At 59.8% G+C, this 15248-nt stretch overlaps 1 protein-coding gene across 2 annotated transcripts; it reads right to left on the bottom strand.

Annotated features, from left to right (window-relative positions):
• Positions 1–4281: 4281 nt before the first annotated feature.
• CYGB (cytoglobin) lies at positions 4282–13887 on the bottom strand. 2 transcript variants are annotated; one of them, XM_045814435.2, is made up of 4 exons: positions 13567–13887; positions 8554–8785; positions 8064–8237; positions 4282–5635 (listed from the first exon to the last, which is right to left on the bottom strand). In XM_045814435.2, the coding sequence occupies exons 1-3, from the start codon at positions 13707–13709 to the stop codon at positions 8070–8072; spliced, it is 543 nt and encodes a 180-aa protein (XP_045670391.1). In that variant the 5' UTR covers positions 13710–13887; the 3' UTR covers positions 4282–5635; positions 8064–8069. The 2 variants fall into 2 exon arrangements, with proteins under 2 accessions (XP_045670391.1, XP_045670390.1); XM_045814434.2 differs by having other exon boundaries at positions 8074–8237; positions 13567–13804.
• Between the last annotated feature and the right edge of the window lie 1361 nt (positions 13888–15248).

Genomic DNA, 15248 nt, shown 5'->3' with positions numbered 1-15248 from the left:
ACCAGTATCTTACTTTGAAAATTGGTGGCGGGTGCCTGGCTGGCTCCGTCGGTAGAACGTGTGACTCTTGATCTCAGGGTTGTGAGTTCAAGCACCACATTGGGTGTAGAGATTACTTTTTAGAAAGGGGGAGGGTGAAGAAAGGGAAAATCTCAAGCATCTATCCTGTATTATCAGTAGGAACTGTGTTTCAAAGTAACCAAATAGCCCCACTTTGGGGGAAGGAACGCTCTGCTTTACAGAAGAATGCTGGTTGTACTCTTGATTTCAGCTCAGGTCTTGATCTCAGGGTTGCAAACACAAGCTCTGCGTTGGGCTCCATGCTGGGCACAGAGCCTACTCCAGTTTGGCCAGTGGAAGTCCCTTCCAGAGTCTTTTTTACATGATGCTATTAATCTCTGAAAGCTTCCTTGCTTGCTGCCACCAACAAGCTGTCTCGGGCTCCCCAGGCACTTTCTCTGCTGCACTTGCGGGGCAGGTGCCAGTCACCTCTAGGCTTTCAGATCCTTGGGGCGCCTGGAAATAACTCCCAGGGGAGACTCTGGGCTCAGCACAAAAAGGAACAGTTCGAGAGCCCGTGGGCCCCAGCGGTCCCCTGGCCGCGTCTTGGGCTGCCGTAACTGGGGCTTAGCCCAGGGTCACGCAGTAAGGCAGGGGGAGTCCGGACCAGCACGGGTCTCTGGACACCAGTCTGAAATAGTGCTGCCCGCCCTCTGTCCCGAGAAATGAAAAAGCTGTTCTTTTTTTTATTTTTAAGATTTTATTTCTTTCTTTGAGAGAGAGCGTGAGTGAGGGGCAGAAGGAGGAGAAGCAGGATCCCCACCAAGCAGGGAGACTGATAGGGGCCTGATTCCTGGACCCCGGCATCATGACCTGAGCCGAAGGCAGACGCTTTGCCGACTGAGCCACCCAGGTGCTCCACAAAAGCTCTTCAGAGGAACTTTTCTTCCTCAGGCTCCCGAAGTCTTTTCTACGCCCAGAGGGGACGTAGAAGTGAATGCAGAGCCTGGATCTCACCACTCCTCCCCCTCGGAACACCTGGGCCCCCACCATCAGCCCTGATCTCGGTTCAGGAATGAGAAACAGAACATTAGGTCTGCAGACACACTCTCTCCCTGAACCTCTGTGGGGCCTTGCCACCTCTCCCCACAGTCTCAGATCCCAGCTCCCTTCTGGGCTTCATCAACCTCCCCCAGTATCAGCTGCTCCTTTTATAGTTAGGGCCTTCTAGACCCCAGAGGGCTATCTGGGACCTGGCGGCCATTGGAAGGTCTGTGCTGGGGCCGACAAGATTGGAGAGAGCACTGCCCGGTGCTGAGTAGAGACAGACTGTGAAAGCAGGAGAGTGGCTAGGAGGCCAAGCCAGGGGTGAGGACTCCTTTTTTTCTGCTCTGTGTGTTTCACTCTGCATCTCTCTGCTAATGGTAGGAGTTGGGGCGCGGGGCTCAGACCGTGGGGTCAGCCTGGGGTTCCTGCTTTGCCCCGTGACTGTGGGCCAGTCATTAACTGCTTCCAGCTCTTGGGTCATAAAATGGGGTTATGAGGTGCATCTCTGAGGGTGTTGGAGGAGAACAGAAGAGGCCCACCTAGAGGTGCTCCCTCCTGCCCCCAAGACTCTGTCCTCACTGGTCTGAAATGACCCCACTGTTCATACATTCGTTACCAAGTGCTTCCTCCCCGCAGGATGGACAGTTCCTGGAGCAGGGCCCGGCCAGACCAGCAAGGCCCCGCCAGCGTCTGGTTGATAGGAGCAGCAGCAGGCTGTGGGCGCGCGGTCACGGTGGGTCCCTGCTTGTTCCGTGGCTCCTTCCTCCCTTTACGGGCGTAGCAGGCTGAGTGGAGGCCCCCAAATTCATGTCCACTGGGGACCTGCCTTATTGGAGAAAGGCCTTTGAGTATGTAATTGAGTTCAAGATCTCGAGATGAGATCATCTTGGGTTTAGGCCGACTCGGAGAAGGCCGTGTGGCCACGAGGCGGAGGTTGGAGTGATGGCACAAGCTGAGGGACAGCGGGAGCCGCCAGAAATGAGCGAGTTTGTAAGTGTTGACAGAGTGGAACCAACAACCCGGGCATGGCGCTCATATACAGTCTGGTTTTTAAATAGAGCATCTCTTAACTTTTTCCTTGGTTCAGAATATGGGAGGATATCTTCATAAATAGGTATGGGGGCTCATATTTCCCCTTTTTGCCTCAGGATACGTCCTTGAAAGCGAGGAGGGAAGGTGGGCCCACAGGTAAGGGAAGGAGGAAGGGAAGGTGGCTGCTGGCACGGTCCTCAGCCTCCCATTGAGGGTCCCGCCCAGGGGCCAGCAGGGGGCGCTGTGGGGCTGCATGGCCCGGACAGCTTGGCCAGGGAGGAGCCGCAGCCTGGGCAGCCCCCATTCCTGACACCCCATCACTCACAGCCCAAGCAAGCCAGGGGGACCTGGCCCAGTTGCTTAGCTTTTCAGCGACAAGGCTATCCCTGAGTGTAAAGCACGAAAGCCCAGACCTTGCTCCCCCACCCTGGGGATAGCCCACTGGGGACACGTGGACCCTGCCCAGCTGGCCATGGTCGGACTTGTCCCTCCCCCACCCCATCCCCACCCAGCAGCATCTCTGGCCCAGGACTGGGGGAGTCGATAATTGCCTGTATCCCCTGTCGGAGGGTGGGGAGCAGAGATAAACTTTCCCAAGGGCCACATTCCAGAATGATTCCAGTTTTGCCCGCTTGAGAGGCTCCTTTGCCATTAAGCCAGCTAAATTGAAGGGGGGTGTCTTTCTTCCCAGAGGCTCCTCCCACCCCGCCTACAGATGCCCCCTTTCCTCTCACAGCTCCTGCAGTCCCCAGCCCTCTGGCTCCAGCTCAGCCTGAGCTCACCCGGGCCACCAGCCTAGGATGGGGGCAGCCCCCTCCCCCACCCCCTTCCATCTCCCTGTCCTTTGCCCTGCTTCCTGCATTTCCCTCCTTCATTCACTGCCTTCCTCTTTCCATCTCTGCCCCTCCTCTCTCAAGACTGGTCTTGGCCAGCCCACCCTTTCTCCTCCCTCTATTTGCTGCTTCCGATGGCCTGACAGTCAAGTCACTCTGTCTGGAGCATGCCCACGTCCCCAGTACTGTGGCTGGCTTTCCTCCTCCTCCTCCTGATACCTGCCTTGTTCACTCCTATTTTATTTATTTTACTTTATTATTTTTCGCTCCTATTTTAAATTAGAGGTGACCGTGCAGCTCAGAAAGCCTAAACGACTTGCCCAAAGTCACACAGCGTTAGAAGGCAGTCTGGCTCCAGAGTCCAGCGCTCTATCCTGCAGCACCGCCTCCGTGGAAAGGCCGAGAAGTTGCTGTCCTCTCCACTGTGCGCTTATGCCTCGTTCACACAGCTCCCTCTTGGCCCCAGGTGCTGGGCTTGCTTTCTATGAGTGGTATTCATTTATTCTTTGGATTTCTCTTGAGCACCTCTGCTGTGCAGGCCCAGGAGCTGAAGGTGTAGCCGGCATCCGAGGAGTTCACGGTCTGAGAGCCGAGACTGCCCGCACGTCCACTGAATCTTCCCAGGCAGCCCGGAGTCCTCCCCAGAGCGGAGGCTGCTTCCTGCTTCTCCTGTGGCCCGCCCGGGTGTGGTGACCTCCTGGTCCCTCCTTGGGACGTTGATGCTCTGGCTAGGGCCTCCATTGCACGTGGGGGCGGGGCAGGCTGGCCTGAGGCTGGGGGGTGCGGGACCCAGGGCTTGGGAAGGGGGTCTGGCAGTTGAGAGCTCAGGGAAGGTGCTGGAGGTTTCAGGTGGTACAAGCAGACTTCCTTTCTCAAACACCCTCGGCCGGGCGCTTCTGGAAACTTCGCTCCCCTCACCATGTGGGATGCCCAGTGCTCAGGTCTGGCAGGTGGGTGCCCAATCCCGGGCGCTCTCCCTGAAGCATCAGACCAGCAGGGCCCATTTTCCTGAACATCTCTCCCTGATTCCTCCCCCACCTTCCTATCCTCCCCAGGGAGGAGATTTCCAGACCAAAAGATTAAAAGCCCCTTGACTTTTTAAAAACAAGCACAAACACCCTCCCTGCCCCCCCCAGCCCCCTCCCCCCAGCCCAGCTTCCAGTCTCTAGCCCGGTGTTTCTGCGTGAACAGGCCAGGGCGTCCACTCCGGTTGTAAGCCCCAACCCCGAGGAGCCACGGCCAGCCACGGCTGAGGCACAGGTGAGGGGGCCCTTGGGTGGCTCTCAAGAAAAGGCTTGAGCCCTGAGCTAAAGAGGGGAGGCAGAGGCGAGCGGCAGCTGGCAGGAAAAGACAGAATGAGTGGCGCAGACGCGGGAAGAGCGAGTCTGTTTAATGACACGGCTGGGTCTGGTTACAAACATCAGAAACTACAAAAGGACAGGCAGTTACACGCATGGCTGCACGAGGAGGGGACAGGAGGGGACACAGGCACAGAAGCCACACTAGCCAGACATCCTTGAGGATGGCACACGTGACGAAGGGGCACACATGGGGGGCGGTCCCCAGCAACTCTGACCCAGATGGGTGGACAAGACCGACTGCCAGCCAGCAGCCGGGCGGGGGGCGGGAGGGAGGGAGAGAAGGCGGTCGGCCCTTGGCCCGCAGAGCTCCAGGATGGGGTGGAGGCATCTGGCCTGTCATCACTGACAGCAGCGTGGAGCCCCACTCCCGCTGGGCTCCTAGCAGCAAAGGCAGATGGGGCTGGCATTCGAGGTTTCTGTACCAGGGCCCCTCCCCCAGTGCAGTCCTCCAGTCCCACACTGCTGGCCCCTCTGTCTGCCCTTGCCCATGCTAGAGCAAGTCAGGGAGCCACATCCTTTGGTGGGGGGGGGATGGGGGGGAGCCAAATCCTTTTTACTTAGAAGTGGAAAGCAGGAATGTGTGGAGCTGGTCAGAGAATGGGCTGAACTCTGCCGGCAAGCTGGGTCACCCCCACCCTGCCCACCCAGGCCCTCGGGTCACCCCTCACCCTGCCCACAGGCGTAGATTCTCTCTGTGCTGAGGTGGGACCCCCATCTCCGCCAGAATACTCTGTCCTCTGCCCAGAAGCATGACCAGGACCCCTCCCTGCCCCCCACACAGATGGGCAAAACCAAGGCTTCGTATGTGCCTCTGGGCCCCGTAGATACACAGTATAGATATGTATGTATATATATATATATTTTTTTATATAGATTGTATATAGAATATATCTGTATATATGGTAGATGAGTATGCGTGATGCTTTAGATAGGGGATGTGGGGGACCCTCATGCTGGTCGGGCAGATAGAAACGGGGCTAGCTTATGTCTGCAGAGACTCAGACCTGCCCCAGACCCCGGCCAGCTGCTCAGCTAGGTCTCTGACAGAGAGTAGAAAAGCTAAGAAGAGTGGGCCCAGCTCTTCAAGGAGGAAGCGTCCCCCACCCCCACAGGCCACTGAGCTGGGGTCAGCATCCAGGCAGCCAGCGCCGCCTCCTGGCGGCTCCAGTGGGGACTGTGGCCATGGCAGAGGCTGCCTCTTTCTGGGAAGACGAGTCAGGGATTCCTCCAGCTTCCTTGGCACCCAGAAATGGAGGGTCAAGGAGAGTCTTCAGAACTCGGCCTTCTGCTCAAGGTGCTGCCTGGGAGGGGGGAGGAGAGAGGGGGTCCTATGGCCCCGAAGAGGGCAGCGTGGCCGGTGGGCTGTGGACGAGATAGGAGATGGAGATAAGAGGTTACAAGGGGCACGGGGTGGGGCCAGGGAATGTGGGGGTTAGGGGAGAGGGGTCAGGGGATGACGACAAAGCAGGACACTATCTGCCAGGAGACCTAGCCCGCTGCAGCTGGAAGCAGCCCACTAGACCCAAGTTCTAGCCCCCTTTGGCTAGGAACCTGCTGTGTGACCTCAGACAAACCAGGTGGCCCACCTGAACCCCAGATCTTTCTCTCCAACATGTGACTAAGGTCTGAGAATGGAGTACGATCAACTGTGTGAACGCATTTCACAAACTGCAAAGAACCTTTCAAACATCAGCTCTTTTTCTATTAATTCTGAGACCTGTGTCCTCTCTGGTTGGCCTGTCTGGGTACCCTTCTTGCGACCCATAGGCATTCTCTGCACACACAGCCCCTTTGCACTCACCATCATGCCCCCTAATCTCCCGACTCCCCACCCACAAAAAAAAAAAAAAAAAGCACACACACCCTTAAGCAGAGACAGTTCAATAAACAGTGGCCTCTGGCCCACCACTGCTTCCCTGATAAGAGAAGCCAGACAGAGGCCTTCTAGAACTCTGCTCTGTAATGCCCTCCCACCATCTGAACCCATTTGGACCTTGGCAGTAGGTTGGGTCTATAGGCCCTGGGCTCAGGAAGACACGCCTTCTTGGGGTCCACACCCGTGCCCTCAGGAGACTGGGGTGGGGGCCCAAATGTGCAAAGGGACGAGGTGATAATCCCCATGACTTCATGGCCGTGGGCAGGGGGGAGACCCAAATTCGAGGAGCCCAGGCCCAGATGGGTGCAGGGCTGCAGCCAGTCCCCTCTGTATCCAGCCCATTCACTCCACCAGGAGCACAAATGGGCAGACTGAAATTCTGGTGGCTTCTTAATGTTTGGGATTTGGTGAGATGTAAGTCCCAGGGGTCCCGCTGGGGCAAGACAGGGGAGGGGACAGGGCTTCATGTCGGGAAACGCTGTCCATGTGTTTCTGATTCACTGGGACTTGGCGCTGGCCAGCTCTCTCTCCTGCTCCCTCTCCAGTCCCTCTAGGCCCCTGTAAAAAAGCCCTTTTCTCTAGAAGCAGGAAGTCTTGTCTCCTGGCTGTAAACAAAACTCATCTCTGGCAGCCAGAGCTGAGCTGGCCCGGGGAGAGGCGTGGGAGGGCAAGCCCCTTCCCCCCATTGACCCTCTCTGGCCCTTCTGTCCACTTCCGGCAGCTCTCCCGGCTCTGCCAGCACCTCCTCTGGCAGGTAAAGATCTTCTGCCTGCTTCCCGTCCCCCCGGGGATCTGGGGCAGGCGGGGGCCCAGCTGTGCACATCTGGAGTCCCTGCCTGGCTGTAGCCAGAAGTTCCCGAGGTTTCTATTCTCCTGGGGTGGTGCCGATGTGGGGGAAGGGGGCCAGAGCAAGCTGGGGCCGGTGTGGTCAGCAGCAGAAAGGTCAGAAGGCCCAGCCTCCCCAGGTCGCCCTCAGGGGACCTCCTCCAGAGCTGGGCCCGGAGGCCCTGTGAGCCGGAGGTCCGGCAGGCTCCATGGGCCAGCTTGGAGCCCAGGGAGGAGACGCGCCTTTTCCATGGGAAACTGCTGGGAATGTTTCTCTACAACGCGTGTCCTGAGCCGCTGGCTGACCCCTGCTTCCCATTCCCGCCTACGCTCCTCTCCCTCCTTCCTACTCCGGCTCTGCCTCCGCCCCTCCATTGAGCTCCCAGAGCTGCCTGCCCCTTGGGGGCCCAGGCAGGCCGGAGTGTTCCCAGCCACCATGTCTGGGGGCCAGCCCTCCCCTCGTGCTCTGAGTGAGCTGGAGTCACTGAGGCTGGCCACCCTCCTCGAGCCCATCTCCCCGGCCCTCACCCCAGAACTGGGAACCTGGCCTCCAGGGTGAGTCTAGAAGTAAACACCGCTGATGGCATGTGTGGTAGTGATACCCACACAGGCCCCTGGTGGGCTGGGGCATGTGCGTCTGTGTGCACACATCCTCGTGATTCTCCTGGCTCCAGCCCTACTGAGGCAGAGGCAGGACGGAGCACTGGTCGGCATGAGATGAAAAACAGCCCCATGTGATTGGTACCCAGGGAGGAAGTGGCGGGACTTAGCCTGGCCTGCCTCTGGGCCCAATGAGCTAGCCTTCCCGCCAGGAACCTTTTAGAGCCTCTCTGCCCTGGGCGACCTTGGGCTTGGGGGGCTCTGAGTGCTCTCTTGTTCTAGAAGAATTTGTGTGGGGCTCACTGCTCTGAGCAGCCTGTAGTAGGGGCCCGGCCCTTTCCCATTGTGTCTGTTCTTCAACGTGTCAAACCCCAGACCCAGCCTCCGGAAGTGTTCCCACCCCAGCACTCAGCTCCTGTGCCCCAGGAGAGGTGGGAGACCAGGGGGCAGGGGAGGACACGGCAGGGAGGCTGCCCGGCCCACCCTCACCCCTCCTCACGTGGTGGCGTTGGGGACCTGCTGTACCCAGCCCACTTCCTTGTAGGCAGCGGTCACGTGGCTGTAGATGAGGCCACGCAGCTTGGCCCAGGCTCTCTGCGTCTCCGGTGGGAAGTCATTGGCAAATTCCTCGGCGATCACCTCCAGAATCACCCCAGAGAGGATCTGGGGGCAAAGGGAGGAGGGGAAAGTAAACTCCTGGGCCTGGGTGCCCTGCCCCACCCCCGAGACCTCCAGGACCCCCAGCACCCCTTCTATCCAGAGTTTGGCCAAGGGGATCATTCACGACATGACAGCCTGGCAGCTTGGGGGACCAGACAGCTTCAAGACCCAGCCCCCACCCGATCCTGCCGCCCCTTCCTGTCACAGCCACGCTGGGGGAAGAGGCTGGGCGGTCCAGTGGTCACCGCTGTTGCCCCAGGAGTGCTCCCAGAGCACAGCAGGGCCGTGGTGGACTGGCCACGCCCACCCAGCCACATACCTTGAAGTACACGGGCTCCACCTTATGCTTGAGGGCATGGGCTTTGCCCACGAGGGCCAGCACAGAGGATACCTTCTCGGGGTCGTGTAGGTTTTCCACCACAGTGTTGAGGGCCCCCATGACCCGGCAGGCGTGTTTCCGCAGCTGGGGGCTCCGCTCCATCTCCAGGGGCTCCGTCATGTGCTTGAACTGGCTGAAGTACTGCTTGGCCGACGGGAAGTTCACGAAGAACCTGGGGGGAGGGGGGTGAGCGCTGCAGCAGGGGCTGCCGTGGCCCACCAGAGGCGGCCAGGTTGATGGGGGTGCAGATTGGAGGGGCAGGACCCAGAAGTGTTTTCACCACCTTGTGTAGCTGTCCCTCAGACACAGACCTCCCCTCTGGCCGAGCTGGCTTACATGCAGCCCCCCACCCAGGTCCTGGCCATTTCCGTCGGCCACACTTGCATAGACTGTCAGCTCTGTCTCCCAGGCTTCTGTCTTTCTTGCTCTGGCTTTCTTTCCAAACCCTACATACCCTTCCAGCCCTGCTCCAGTCCCAGCAGAGAGGGTAGGAGCTCTAGTTCTAGAATCTCGGGCCAGTGCGACCTTGGGCAAGAGACTTTGCTTTTCTGAGGCTCAGTATCCTCATCCATGCAATGGGCATGGTTGTTCCCAGCTTGCCATGAGGATGAACTGAGAAACCACGGGTGGGGTCCTCAGCACAGTGTGAACACGGGGTGCTCAGTAAATGCCAGCCTTTATCGCCATCAAGTTAGCGCTCTCTTTGCAAAGTAAAGCCCGAGTGACCCAGCTCAGGTCACCCAGTGCAAGGAGGGAAGAAATGCGACTCAGTCCTCCTGCCGGCTCCGTCTGTTCCCTCCTCAGCCTGTAGCACATGTTGATTGGCTGATTTAATTAGAGCTACAGACCGGTCTTACCCTCCTAGTGTGGTTCTGTCATTACGTCACATCTGCACATCTTGCTTCTCCAAGAAGCCTGTGCACATCCTGGGGCAGACCGCAGGTCTTTTTAGCTCTCTCCTCCTCTCTCCAGTTGATCTGAGATTGTCTAATCCCCCCCCCCCCCAGATATCACTTTCATTAGGTCACTCTCATTCTCAAAAACATTCAGTGGCCCCCCATTGCCTACTGGACAAAGTCAAAATCCTTAAGCAGGGATTCTAGGCTTCCTACAAACTGTCCCAACTCAGCCACCTTCCTCTAGCTGGTAAAACACTCCTTGAGCCGGCCAGCCTTTCTTTCTTTCCACGCAGTGGGTGGGATGTCTTCCTCACTCTTTCTCAGGTTGGACTTGCCTCCCCTGAGCGCCCAGGCCAGCCTGGGGTGACTGCTTTCCCCTTAAGGCCATTAGGGGTTCCCCCCACCACCTTTGACTGCTTCTTCCCTTTCTGCCTGTTGGACTGGGTCCCACAGCCCAAGAGCGGGGCCTGGCTCTCACACACCCTCTGACCCACCACCTCAGCCCAGGGCCCTGTGGTCTGCAGGATGACGTTCATGACCTTTGCACTCCCTCTCCCAGCCAGAGCTAGACGTTGCGGGAGGTGCAGGCAGAGATTCGATCAGAACTTCAGAACATGCATGGAACGTCTTGGGACAACCTGTTTGTCAGGTGTCTGAGGTGCCCCCCTTTGTGATCAGAGAAAACTAATAATGGGCCAAACCAGCCCTTTGGCCAGAGAGCTGGAACAGATGCAGAGAGAGCAACTGGCCCCGGCCATCCCTTCAGGCGACAAAGCTGCTGCTGGCCGGGGAGTGACCAGGACACGGTCCATGTGGAGACCAAGGGTGACCTTGGGCAAACCATTTCACAACCTCCTGTCTGCACAAGTGTGAGAGGGGTTCCTCCCGCTCGGTACTTCACAGATATACTGGTGAGGACAAATGAGGCAATGAGTCCGAAAATACATTGGGTTGTTCTGGAGGGGCCCTGTATGAAGGACAAATGTGACGAACCCAGTCTGGACTTAAATAAGTAGCTTAAGCTCTGGGCGTCTCACAGTGCCGTAAAAACCATGATCGCTGTTTGCCTGGTGCGCTGCCATGTGCAAAACATCTCCACTTGTAATTTCATTGAATTGTTACGACAAAGCAGGCATTATACCCACTTTACCGATGAGGAGCTAAAGGGAAGACCTACTGAGCACTTACTAGGGGGTCTCATGAATCCTGCAACAGCTTCCTGAGGTTGGGACTGTTTTTATCTCCACGTTCTGTTTTAGGAATCGATGCCCAAAGCTGCCCTGCGGAGCGGGTGGCAGGGCCGGGAAGGAGGGACTCTCCCCCGCCCCCCATCCTGCCTTGGAGAGACTGCTATGCCAGGGAGACGGGGGCCTGGGACTCAGTGAGTCTCCTGCCCCAACACCCAGGGCCAGGCGATGGCCCGGAGGAGTGACAGTCCCACGGAGGCCCACTGCTGCACTGGGGGAGTCTGGGGTCCGCGTGCTCTGCTCCTTCATCCTGGCCTCTGTCCCTGGCCGCTCCACAGGCACTTGCCACGCTCCCGGTCCGGGCCTGTGCCGCCTGCCAGGGAGAAGCCTCGGCAGCCAGCCTTGGGGAGTTTCTCAGCTCCCAGAGGCATCTGGGCTTCCAGCAGAGCCTGAAATAGGCTCGTCTGAGTGTGAGGGGGGAGGCAGAGTTACAACCGGGAGGGGAGGCTTCCCGGAGCATGGGTGTTCCCTCTTGGTTGGAGTGCAGGTGTGGGGTCTGGCTCAGACCCGAAGGAAGACGAAGACAAGACAGCTTCTCCACCACCACCACCACCACCACAGCCCGCTGCTGCCACCACCTTCCTAGCTGTGAACTCCTGGGGGTGGGGGGGGTTAGAGCGCACTGGCTGGCTTTAGCCCAGCAGGGAGAGAGGACGTGGGAGCTATGGGCCAGAGGACTAGTGTCTCAGGCTCTCACTGGGGCCTGTCCTTGTGGATATGCGTGAGTTGGGGAGGGGGGTGTGACAGAACCGAGGGGCACAGGATCTGGGGAGGGGCCTTTGGGACACCCGATCTTGCCCTTTCCCCCCTTTAACCAAGCCTCCCCCACCTGGCAGGTCAGAAGGCAGGGAGCAGGAAGAGACCCAGGAGGGGAGGCTGGTGGGGCTGGGGTCTGGCTGGGAGGAGCTGAGCCAGCCCTGGGCTCCCATCAACACAGAGGTCGGTCCGGTGGAGTGTGGCCTGGGCTGACCAGCAGGCCAGACCTACCTGCTATCTCAGGCCTTCTCGGATTCATTATGGAACTCTCACTGAGCACATTGGTAAATGCCCCCCGCCCCCGCCACCCGCCCAAACCCAGCCTCCCTAAGAGTCAGGAATGGGGAACTGCAGGGGCACAGAGAGAAAGATCTTGTCAAGATGTCAGACTCTCCTGACATCCTGACAGAAACAGCCGTGGCCTTAGTGTTCAGTTCCTTCCTCTGCACCCCCCATTCCCGCGGAGGCTGGGTGGTACCCCAGGAGCTGGATCTTGGACACATCTCCTCCACGTCCTCCCTGACAAATGGCAGGGTGTCGGGACAGCAAATCTCCAAGGACTCCACCTCCCTTCCTCTCGGTGACCCATGTGCGCACCGGGGTGCATCCTGAGGCCTGGTGGGCTCGCGTGTGCCGACACACACGGCCACGAGCTGCCCTCCGGGACTGCAGTCGGGCGCATATGGGACTCCACTACCCACCTGTGCTGGTGTGGGTGCTCCCACGTGCAGGGCTGTCTCAGAATATCTGATGGCTTCAGGATCTGAAACCCCCTCTTAGCCTCCCCACCATCGCCCCCCCGGCGATGTTTCTGGGTCTCGGGGCTGCCCAAAGAGCTGCCTTCCTCAGGAAGCCTCCTCCAACTCAAGAGTGCTTCTTGCTCTTTTTCCTCCAAAATCTGTTTCCAAGTTGGCATCAGGGCATATCGATATGGAGCTGGGTAGGTCCCAGGCTCGGGGGAGGCAGAAAGGAGAGAGAATCAGGGAGACAGAGGAGCCAGAGCTGGGGGCCAGGACTGGGAGACAGGCGTGCAGCTCAACTCTCCCTTCCACAAGCAAGGGCTTACCCCATCTCCAAAGAATAAGGCTGCCCCGCTCTGTCCGGAGACCCGGCCGCCCTCCTCTGCCGCTGACAGAGGGTGGGTGGTGAGTGTGGGTCTGGGGCCCCAGGGACCAGCGTGTGTGGGAAGAGAGCATCATTCTGTGGCTGTAGTCAGTTACCAGCTCGTGGGGGTTGGGGACATTAACTATAGAGCAACGGAATGTGTCCACCAGTGTGCAGATGTGTAAAAGAGTGTCACTTTGGGGGCTCGTGGGACCCAAGTAACCCCTGAGCGCAAGACACACGGCCTTTCCTCCTCAAGTGTTGGTTCCAGGGTGGAGCCCTGACTCCTGACACTTCTTCCTTTCCCTCCTCAGCTCAGCAGGCATTGAACCCCAGGGACCATTTGCTTCTCTACTCACCTGTGCCTCACCTGGGAGCTCCCTGCCCGCCCAGGGGCAGGAAGGGGCCAGCTGGGAAAGCGGACCCCAGTGGCCTCCTCCTTCTGACCTCTATTCTCTGGCCCCTGGCTCTAGCCTTCCAAGAGGCTTTGAACACAGAAAGGGGCTGAGCTGGAGAGGGGTCTGCTCCTCTTTGTCGCCCTTCTTGGCTGAGCCTCAGTTTTCCTGCCTTTAAAATGGGGAGTCCCCAGTTGAAGCACACACATTGAAATGTGTCTGTGACAGTTGGGTTGGGTGGCTGGGGCCGCTGGTGAGGAAGGCATGCCTGGCTGAGCCAGGAGTTCTGAAGCCCGGGAGAGGAGGGGGACCGAGGTGCCCTCCTTCTGTGTCTGGCTCTTAGTTCCTAGCCCCACGCCCAGAGCCAGGACTGGCTCAGCCAGGGCTTCGCCCGCCCCAAGGCGCCCCACACTGCCTGCACCCGGGCAGGCCCGGCCCCAATTTCAGCTGGAAAGGTGGCGCCGGAGCTCGGACCCGGGCCGAACCCGCCCCTGCCCGGAGCCGCTACCGCCCTCCCTCCCCCGGGCTCGGCCGGGCCGGAGTGACACCTACCTCACCAGGATGGCCACCCCCACGTCCTCGCAGTTGGCATAGAGCCGGGCCCACGTAGCCTGCACCGCCTTCCTCTCCGCCTCGGACAGCTCCTCGCTCCGCTCCCTGCGCTCAATCTCCATCTCGCCCGGCACTTTCTCCATGAGCAGCTGCAAGCCCAGCCCGGCTTCGCTCGGCGGCGGCGGGGCGCGGGGCGCCGGGCGCGGGGAGCCGGGGCCGGCTGCGTGCGCGGCGGGCGGGCGGGCTGGCGAGCGAGGGGTAGAGCGCGCCGGAGGGAGGGAGCGTGTCTGTCTGTGCGCGCCGGGTGTGTGTGTGTGTGTGTGTGTGTGTGTGTGTGTGTGTGCAGGGTATATGTGCGGGGGGCGGGGGACCGCGAGCGGGGGGCGGGGATGTGGTCTGCTGGAAAAATATTCAAAAAAATAAAACCGCTCCGAACCCCCAACCCCGCGTCGGTGAGCCAATTCCGGCAAGGTGAAGGCTGGGCGGGGTGGGGGCGACGCGGCTGGCGCCCTCCAGGCCACCGCGGACCTTGACCGCCGGGCGGGGCTGGGGCGTAGGTGTGGTGGGAGTGCTGGGGGGCTTCGGGGGGAGGGGGCGGTCACGCGGCGCCCCGCTGTGCGGGCCGCACAGGAGTGCGCCCGGGCGGGCGCGGGTCGGGGGGGCACCGTGTCCCGGCTCCCGCTGCGGGCGGTGTCGGGCCGTGTGCGTGTGTGCACCCTTCACGCGGCGGGGAACTGACTCAAAGTCAAACACTCCCAGGCGTTTGCGGCGTGGCCGCCCGCCCGAGGGGGCGGACGCAGCCCCGCGGTTGGTGCGGGGGTCCCGGCTGAGCTCACGCTCACTCCCGGCTTCTCCCAAGAGCTCTCTCAGAGCTCCGGACCCCAGGCTCCGGGGGCTTTAGGACTGGGGTCACCTCCCTGCTCCAATTCCCTATTGGAATCCCCGGCTACTGGGATGGGGGCCGGCTGTCGAACCTCAGCGCCGGAGGCCTCCGGCCCCCTTTCCTTCCGGCCAGCCCCCCCCCCACTCGGTACATGCACATGGCGTCGGAAAAAAGTCCCTGGGTGGCTTATTAATGACACAGGCAGGCAAAAAACAGGCGCTGCCCCGAATTCCGGCCCTGGTGGAGGAAAGTCCATAGGAGAGGCAGCCGGCCGGGCAAAGAGGTCCTGGGGGGAAGGTGTCAAGAAATCTTGGGGAGGCCCAGGCCCTGGAGACATCTCAGCTGCCAAGGCTGCGATTAGGCAGCGGTTCCGCGAACGGAGGAGGACAAATTCTTGTCCCGCTGGCCCTGCTTCTCCAGGTGTAAGCGCTGCGGAACTGGAGGTGGGGGCTGGACCTCAGAGCCAGAGGGTCCCCACCCTGCATAGCAACTGTTCAGACCTGGGACAGCAGGGTCCCACCTCTGACTCCCAGCCCCAGCCCGAGGCCAGTGTCCAGTTCTCCTTGGTGATCCCGCCCTTCTCAAGACTTTGTGTCCCACTGCAAGTATTAGGAGAGGTGGGCTCTCCTCTTAAGCCTTGGTGTAGGTATGTTGAAAATCATATTTCACAGTAGAGAGCCCAGGTGGTGCCCCAGCTCTGGTCCTCCCTGGAGCTCAGGATTTGGGTACCTCCCTGCAATCCTGGGCGGGAGCCCCCTTGATGCTGCCTCCATCTCCTTTGAGGGAAGGAAAATCTAGT

This window comes from Ursus americanus, chromosome 23 (genome assembly GCF_024610735.1).
Source record: "Ursus americanus isolate L20-20 chromosome 23, mUrsAme1.1.p, whole genome shotgun sequence".
In the NCBI taxonomy this organism is placed as follows: Eukaryota; Metazoa; Chordata; class Mammalia; order Carnivora; family Ursidae; genus Ursus; species Ursus americanus.
The sequence above is the reverse complement of the archived record's forward strand: the minus strand, read 5'-3'. Positions and strand labels throughout refer to the sequence as shown.

Bases quoted from the DNA above. Each gene is read 5' to 3' on its own strand.
- CYGB (XM_045814434.2), bottom strand. From the start codon at position 13,709: ATGGAGAAAGTGCCGGGCGAGATGGAGATTGAGCGCAGGGAGCGGAGC. The intron at 8,238-8,553 runs GTATGTGGCTGG...CTTTGCCCCCAG, and splicing joins TGGAGCCCGTGTACTTCAAG to ATCCTCTCTGGGGTGATTCT. The intron at 5,636-8,073 runs GTGAGGAGGGGT...TCTCGTCCACAG, and splicing joins CAGGTCCCCAACGCCACCAC to CCCACCGGCCACGCTGCCCT.